At 42.7% G+C, this 9,130-nt stretch overlaps 1 protein-coding gene across 3 annotated transcripts in view; it reads left to right on the forward strand.

Moving 5' to 3' along the window:
• The window catches only part of LCLAT1 (lysocardiolipin acyltransferase 1), a 195,415-nt gene extending 186,501 nt beyond the window's left edge, over positions 1-8,914 (forward strand). For all 3 annotated transcript variants that reach the window (XM_070379313.1, XM_005893608.2, XM_070379314.1), the window contains one exon: positions 4,901-8,914. In XM_070379313.1, the coding sequence (XP_070235414.1) occupies positions 4,901-5,403 (503 nt within the window). In that variant the 3' untranslated portion in view covers positions 5,404-8,914. The remainder of the gene's footprint in view (positions 1-4,900) is intronic.
• The last annotated feature ends 216 nt before the right edge of the window (positions 8,915-9,130 follow it).

A 9,130-nucleotide genomic window follows, 5' to 3' on the forward strand; every position in this document is an offset into this window, starting at 1 on the left:
TTCAAACAGAATGGTTGCTTTTCAAAATTATACTGAAGTATGAAACTGTCCAGTAGACACAGCATCAGAAACAGAGCAGATCCATTTTCTAAGCCCCATGTAGGCAGAGAGCATCTAGCCCAGATGGAGCATCTAGATTTTTAATTTAAACTGTCTAAAAAGCAATAGTCTTCTAAAAATGGCTTTTACTGATGGCAACCAACCATCATGATTCACATACTAAAAAGTCTCTTGTTCTCATACCAGAAAATTTAAAGGTAGTGTAACTTCTTTGTCATTGCAGGAACTTATCTCAATCTATTATGCATTATTTTAGCTATTATAAATTGGTAAATGAAATAAAGGCACATCTCAACTTTTGACTATCCATTTCATTATTATCACTTATATACGAACCAAGCTCTGCAAGCCTGCCCGCCCCTGGGAGGAAGATGCCTTGTCTGGTAGTAAGGACTCCCCTGGGCTAGAGGCCCCAGGGCAGGAGGTCTTGAACAAATGGTGTGAAAAGTAATCTCTTTTCTTAGCAGTATTATGTTGATAGAACTCAACATAATTAAAATAATATCTTAGTAGTATTTTAAATACTATTAAATATAAATAGCATTTAAATACTATTATAATACTATTTTAATAATGTTGAGTTCTATCATTCCACAGCTCTAAATTCCAAACAAGCAACTTATAGAAACTTCTGGAATATTGCCTTTTTGTAAGGTGATCTCCCAACACCCTCATCCAAGATTGTTGTAATTCTTTCAGAACCAAGAATTCACAGAACCAAGTTGCAAAAAGATCCAGTGGAGGAAGTTAGTCTCATTAACTGAATATAGAAGTTGTAGTGGATGCTAACATTTAAGAACTTCCCATGTGCCAGTCTTATGCAAAGAGCCTTGTGTATAAAAGTTCACTGAATTGTTTACACAGCCTCATGCAGAAGGCATGATAATTCCCTCCTATATCTTTAGATGAGAAGATAGATAGACTATAGATATTGGTAAAATATGTGTTTTTTTAAGTGCAGGGCAGTATGTTAGTTACTAAGGTTCTAAGGAGTCAAAGACATGGTCCTGCCCTTAAGATTCTTGTTTTCCTGGGACACTGGGTTCTCGTGAGCTTCTCATACTGTCCTGCAGGATGGCGGGTGAATGCCCAAATGAGCACATCAAAACATATGTCTTAAGCACTCACTGCAGGCAAGACCACTTGGCCTGAATACATACGGAAACTCTTCTTAGAACCCTTAGAATTTGAGCTGGTCATTGAATAAAGCTGAGATAAAATATTTCAGGGAAAGAGTCTGAAATATTTGAGGCAGAGCAGTGTCCTTGGCCACTTTGTGAAATAATAGTTTGAACATTTGTCTTATGTGGAAGACATGCGGTCTGTAATTGGTGTCTTCAGGGCCCAGAAGAGCAGTGCCCTGGACAGCGGTTTAAAGAAGATGCTTGAATGCAGTATTTCCCCCACTATCCATGCTGGCATCTGTGGACTCAGTTCAGTTCAGTCCCTCAGTCGTGTCCAGCTCTTTGCGACCCCATGAACCGCAGCACGCCAGGCCTCCCTGTCCATCACCAACTCCCGGAGCTTGCCCAAACTCATGTTCATTGAGTCGGTGATGCCATCCAACCATCTCATCCTCTGTCGTCCCCTTCTCCTGCCCTCAATCTTTCCCACCATCAGGGTCTTTTCAAATGAGTCAGCTCTTCGCATCAGGTGGCCAAAGTATTGGAGTTTCAGCTTCAATATCAGTCCTTCCAATAAACACCCAAGACTGATTTCCTTTAGGATGGACTGGTTGGATCTCCTTGCTGTCCAAAGGACTCTCAAGAGTCTTCTCCAATACCACAGTTCAAAAGCATCAATTCTTCAGAGCTCAGCTTTCTTTATAGTCCAACTCTCGCATCCATACCTGACCACTGGAAAAACCATAGCCTTGACTAGATGGACCTTTGTTGACAAAGTAATGTCTCTGCTTTTTACTCAAAGCTAAATTCACATTAGAGCCCAACATGCTAACGATATGATTCAGTAACAGCCACAGCAGCTAACATTTGTTGAGCGCTTACTACATATCAGATCCTGTTTTGTGTTTTTACTTATCTCATTTATTCCTCACAACAACCCTATGAGGTAATTTATAGATCTAGGAACTAATAAATAAGCCACAGAGATGAATTCATTCACTTACTATGAAGCAGAGCTAGGATTTGAACCCAAGCAGTCTGCCTCCACAGCCCTCGTGCTCTGCACTACAATAAATCTAGAAATTTTTTCACAGAACATTTCTGTAAATGGTACCATCTCTGTCCCCAAACTTGCTGTATTTTGAGCAGACACTTGTCTGCATGTACACACACACCTCCTACCTTACAGATTGCTAAGAGGAATGCAGAAAGGGGCATCTTCAGTTTCTTACTACTATATAGTATGTATTCTATATACTTTGCTACCAATTTGTGTTAATAAATTGGATTATGGAGTATGGTTCTGGTTGGTGGGCATCGATGAACAGGCTCTGAGGTCTGCAGGTAGAGGAGGCACTAAAACATTAAACTCACTTGTCAAGGAAAAGTTTGATCAATACAGAGCAGGGTAATCATGATTAATGTTGAATTGACAAAAGGTTGATCAATTTGTAATGCAGGTGAGGTTAACAGGTAAGACATATTACCATCTTGGTGGATGTATCGTGCTCACTGTACCATTGAGAATTGGTCTTTGGGTGCTTGACCAGACAGCCTTCCTTCCTGTGGATAGGTTCCTGCTACAGCCCACTAGGTGGGAGTCAACCAGCCTTTTCTCAAACAGTGGACACATCACCTCTTGACAGCCGTTAAAAACCATCTTCCTGTGGTTCCTCACCACAGGACCCGTTTCCCTCCTCTGAAGCCGAACAGGCCTGGCCTTTTTTCTCCCAGGCCACCAGGTATGAGTGCACTGGAGTTGCCTCCACCAACCTTTCATTGCCTCCTCTGCCGCCAGGTAAACAGCGCACAGCGTCCCGAAAGGACTTCCCTCCAGTTCTGAGTGTAAACCTTGTTGATACGGGTATTCTCATTTCTTATGACATAGCTCTTAAGGGCTGAGTATTTTATAAGATAGTTCTGAAACCAGATTGAAACCTAGTCCTTTCCCTAAAGTAAATCACAGAGGAGAGGAGACTGACTGCCAACATTACAGAGAAATTGAGCACAACCTAATGGTTCAGGAGGAAGGGGAAACATGGTGATATTATGGTGGGGAATTTGCTTCATATCTTTGTTGTTCTTAAGACTGAGGTAAAATTTGGAGTGAGTGAAACTGCACAGATCTTAAATGTACCATTTCATGGAATCCAAACTCTTAATCAAGATACAGAATGTCTCTGCCCCCGCCCCCGAGAATTTCCTCATGCTCCCTTCCCACCAGTCCCCACCCCCACAGGCAACTACGGTTCTGATTTCCACCACAGGTTAATTTTGCCTACATCATAGAGTCCTGTGATGAATCAAGAGTTCACATCAAAAGTCTGTCACTGAAGATAACTTGGTACGGAAGAAAGCAACATTCAGAGATTATGCATCAACACGCTGTGTGTCCTTGGGCCAAAAACTTAACCTTCCTGGGCCTCTTACAGGATTCCATGGGTGATCCTCTTGATTCTTTAAAGATGGCACTCTGGTCACATTTCTAATCTCAGAGATTCCCTCTTCCCTCAGTCCATTCAAGAACCCCAAACAGAAATAAACCTGGGCTCATTCCACCCCCTCCAGTTGAGCACTCTGTCAGGTCAGTCCTTCCTTGTGATTTGTTTTAACACGCCACTTCCTTTAGTCCCTACCTCCTCTTCATTTCTTGCCTTGTGATGACCAAACTACTCTTCCAACCTCTTTGCCCCTGGTCCTCTCCAAACTATTCTTGTTACTGCTCTCAAGCTAGCCCCTGGTCCTCTCCAAACTATTCTTGTTACTGCTCTCAAGCTAACCCCTGCTCAGATGAAACATTCTGGTTCCTTGTCTATTTAAAATCCTTAAGAGGTTCTCTACCACTTAAGGTGCTTCTCTGTCACCTACAGGCTTGAGTTCTCATTCTCAGTGTTGACAGTGAGGGCCTTCACTGAATGCCTCCAGCCTGGTTTAGTGCCTTCAGCCCTCCAGTGCTCTCTGCTGGGAGGTTCACCTGCCATGGCTCCCCTTTAGGAGACTCTGCTTGCCCGTCTCCCTGATTCTGCTGTGAGCTCTGGAGTGAAATTAGGGATTGGCATTTTTTGGTTCACTTCTCCATCTCCAACACCTGGCATATGACTTTGCTGAAAACACTTAACCGCGCAGTATCTAAACAATGAAATTTTTAAGGATGATGGCATACTAAATCAGGGTCTCATTCAGTCTCTGAATTCGACTTCACACTTTTTAATTTCTAGAAATTAAAAAGTCATGGAAGTTTTCAGGTGTGTCTGACCACTGTATCAACTCTGACACGGAGTTTTTCTTTCCAATAGCCTTTGTAGTGATGTTGGGTCAAAAGTAAGAAAGTTTTTTATTTGGAGAGAGGATGTCTATTGATAGGAGATCTCTAAACAGTGAATCCTGTTGGTGGAGAAGAGCTGTGTTCTTTAATTCCTATCTCAAATCTAATTTAAGGTGCTTATTTATTTAATTCTTGAATGGCAGATTCCTATTTCTAGGAACAAAGATAATTTCTTTCTAAAGGTCTTTGTGGTAATTAACAAGCAGATAAAAAACTAAGTGACTGGTAAATATTGACGCAAGAGCCCAGGAACACAGGTATTTATAGCCCTTGTTTGTTCATCTTGGTTCACTCTGTACTGATTTTTTTTCCCCTGCTTTCAGTGTGAATCAGCATTGTTGTCCAGATGGATCTTTACTCCATCTGTATTTTTATCTTTTCCAAAACCTAGGTAAGAACCTTGATGCCGTCCATGACATCACGGTGGCGTACCCTCACAACATTCCCCAGACGGAGAAGCACCTCCTCCTCGGGGACTTTCCCAAGGAGATCCACTTCCACGTCCACCGGTACCCCGTGAACACCCTCCCCGAGTCGAAGGAGGACCTCCAGCTCTGGTGCCACAAGCGGTGGGAGGAGAAAGAAGAGAGGCTGCGCTCCTTCTATCAAGGGGAGAAGAATTTTTCCTTCACGGGGCAGACGGTCGTTCCTCCTTGCAAGTCAGAGCTCAGGGTCATGGTGGTCAAATTTCTCTCCATCCTCTACTGGACCCTGTTCAGCCCCACAATGTGCCTGTTCATCTACCTGTACAGTCTTGTCCGGTGGTATTTTATCATCATCATTGTCATCTTCGTGCTGCAGGAGAGAATATTTGGTGGACTGGAGATCCTCGAACTTGCATGTTACCGCCTCTTACACAAACAGCCACATTTAAACGCAAAGAAAAATGAGTAAGATGTTTAAGGTTCAGGGCGGAAAAGCCTAGGGCGTATTTCGGAAATGTTCTAAGCCTTTGTAAATGGAGATGCATTTTTGCATGACTGTGTCAAATATTTCTTACAACCGTCATTATTTGTTAAAGATATTTTGCACTTAGTTTTGTGGAACAATATTGCTACACACACGATTTTTTTTTTTTTTTAAATCTCTGAATGTAATTTCAACACTGTGTAGCAGGGAGCGATGGCGGCAAAATTATCGCAGGCCGGAGTATTAGTAAACAATCATCAGGCTGTTAGCAGTCAAGGTACACACAGATCTCACAGGTCGTCCTGCTTCCTGACAGATTCCCCAGAGGCAGAGCTGACGCTCCTGAGCACCAGCCCAGATCCAGTGCTGGCACTTGACTGTGGGGTGAGGGGCCTTCCTCCCAGCTCGCTCTCGGCGCTGTCCCTGCACCCCTTTCTATGCCAATCAAACCCTCGCATCCTTCCTTAAGACCAGAAGACAGAAACCCCTTCTCCTTAAGCCGAACAAACATTTTGATAGGAAGCCCTTCATTATTCATGAAACCTTAGCATTTAGCCTTGCACTGACCGAGACATCAGAAAACCACCGGTGCCCTTTTCTCACGCAGAAAATAAGACCTAGACGAGTCTCAGGGAGCAACCACAGGCTCTCCACTCAGAACCCTTAGTTTAAATTTTTAAAGCTCGGACTTCAAACAATTTAGTTCTTCACTTCTGTGTACCTTTGCATATTTAGCACTTGTTTCATTACAGCTTGTTGGCAGGTGTCGCTTTTCTGCATTAACAATGGTATACATCAAAGTCACTTACCTTTTTGAGAACAGTCTGGTATTGCCGTCAGAAACTCACTTTTGAAGTTGTGTCTCGGTTGAAATATTTCTTTAAAACCTGCCACAAAAAGGAAGGTTATTGTATTTTCTACATGTGCATATGTGTCTAACCTCTGCCACTAAAAAAACAAAAACACTTGCAGACAGGGCCGTAATGGTTTAACCTAAATTATTCAACCCTTGTAGCCTTGACAAATTTTATTAAAATCAAAATGGTCACAAAAATGAATCCTTTCTTAATGATAGGGATCTCTTTTTTAGTCTCAGGCTTCTTCTTTCACTAGTAAAATTTAAGCCCACTTTTAACCAATTGTTCTCCTAAATATTCCTGTCGTTTGGAGTCAGTGGAAAATCCAGCAAGCCAACAGTACCAATCTCCTTCTGAGGCAAAAGAAAAAAAAAAAAAGCATGTGGTCGAGGTTTCCACTCCACTGGAGCCTTGCAATTACTTTTTAAATTTTATTTATTTATTTTGTCCTAATGGGAATGCTGGTCAGAGTAGCAGAAAAGATGGGGCAATTAAAAGTCTTGTGCTGAACCAGCCTCAAACACTCTTTCTAGCTTGGTATACTCTTGGCACAAGTGCTTTCTCCTTAATGACGTCTTATTTTGCTGGACGGTGATTTCCATCCAGTGAACAGCAGACACAGGCATGGCCAGGAAAGGCAAGCACGCTGTGAGCTGGACTTACCAGGCAGACTCTTCCGGAAGGTCCTGGTTGAGCAGCCCTCTGTCAGCACACCACCCTCACTTGGAGAGTTCTAACTTGTGCCTCTAAGGAAGGCCCAGCCTATTTAACTCCTCCCCCAAGGCTGTTTTCCCTACTGCTGGGGCTTCTGATTTGTTACTACCCACATCTGCTCCAGACCCAGCTCTTCAGTGGTTTTTAAGGTGGTTAGTTTTTTAAACCTTCTCTCCCAACCCCCAGTAAAAGAAGTTTTTAATTTAGGTCTTTCTCAGACTTCTTCTGGCTATATTTGGAAACTAGAAATAGTTTAGCAATCAGGATTGCCTTTGTCCTGGGTGAGAGAGAGAGGCCGCACTTTCTACCCTACAGGTGTTTGTAATGTAGGCGGTTAACCCTTCCTCCAAGCTTCTCATGGCTCCTCTGGCTTTAATGGCAGGTCCTCTTTAACCCTCTGAGACCTGTAAAGGGGGAACTCTTCCTTTTTAAAACATGATTTCTTTTGGTCTTAAAAAAAATACAAACATATTTTATGATAAAATGCAAGCTCCTTTTTTAGTGCCCAGAACTCATAAGCCCAGAAACTGAGACATTGTACTTGCTCTAAGACTTAGAAATGGTAACTTTAAAAAGAAAAAAGTTGCCTTTTGGGGTGTTTTTTCTGTGTGTTTGGGAGGGTGTGTTTTGTTTGTGTTTTTTAGGGGGGGCGGGGAGGGGGTTGCAATAAGGCTTCTTTTAAAATTGTAATTATTTGTTTTCCTACCCAACTTTTTCTTCTCTTCTTTAAAGAAATATATGGTCCATGGTTTGGACTCTAAAACGGATAGCAAGTAGAGATTAGTAGTAGTGTCAAGTAGAGGTTAATGCAGCTTCGGTCCTGCTTGGCCCAGGAAGGAGCCCCTCCCCACCTGCCACCCTCACTCTGGACTCAGCAGCCCCTTGTCTGGCTGCATATGGGCCCTCGCCTTCATCTTAAAGCCCTTTCAGTCCATCAAAAGTAAACTCAGTGGAGTTTGAAATATTTACAGTGCTGTGTGTCCACTTGTCACATCGTTCCCATTCGGAAACGTTTTCAATACAGCGAGTGTGGTTTATTACACTTAAAATAGGAACCTACAAGGAAGGGCACTGATGAGGCTGCAAGTTTTCCCACCAGGCCTCTCTGATGAAACAAGCCAAAGGAATTGTAAAATTCAGGGGAAGAACATGGTGGAAGACCGAAAGAAAAATAAACGTCAGAGCCCATAATTTAAAGCTCTTCGTAAAATCCTCTCCTTGTTTGTCATGCTACTAAAACACAGCTTCCTCTTGAGTCACTTTGAAATGAGTTACGTCCACAGCCCCAGGTCAGACGTTGTTGACCGTCGGCAGCCGAGACTCCAGGGAGACGTTCCCATCTCACCCGGACTTCAAGCGCCTGGCCGTGCTGCCCTTGTGCACTTTTATAACAGAGACTAATGGAGGGAGCCTGTTGGTATTAAATTGTTTACATTTCTTTATATAAATAATGTGCTTTCAGTGCCTTAGTTACAGGTCCCTTTCTTTTTCCTGTTCCAAGAATCCTGCAGTGTGTCTCTTAGGTAAAAGTCTCTCTGCTATTCACTGGGAGAAACATGGTTTATAGAACACTGGTCCCTGTGGGCAGTACTACTTTATGATGACATCTGGAAAAGAGAACTTGATGCTGAGGGCAGCGGTTGCCTCAGGGCTGTGATTTATGTTGTAGAAAACAAAGATGCTCTTGTCACATGATGAGCTTCAGATTAGATATGGCCCTAAAGTTGTCTTGTGCCGACCTTATATTCTTATTTCAGAAGAGAAATCTTGGTTTTGGTAATTCACTTTTTAAAAAAGATCATTATGTGCAAAACACTAGGTTTTAAAAATAACTCACAGAATGGCCTTAGTTTTCAATGTTCACTGGTATGTTTGTGAGTTGTGGTCTCTAGTATCCATCCCAGAATAAAGTGGAATGAATTCAAAGCGTTTACATGTGTGTTGGACTTCTCTTCGTGCAGGGATGACTGACTGGGTGCCATGTTGTTACAGGCTCACTGTGTGTCCTGTTGGGGAAGAGCTGATCAGTTAGGACTCTCTTTCACAGATGTTTGAAACAAAATGCCAGAGCAAAAAGGGGATATAATGCCTTCATTCTTGAAAAAGTCCAGGGGCCACAGCCGAATTCAGGGCTCAGTGAA

Source organism: Bos mutus, chromosome 11 (genome assembly GCF_027580195.1).
Source record: "Bos mutus isolate GX-2022 chromosome 11, NWIPB_WYAK_1.1, whole genome shotgun sequence".
In the NCBI taxonomy this organism is placed as follows: Eukaryota; Metazoa; Chordata; class Mammalia; order Artiodactyla; family Bovidae; genus Bos; species Bos mutus.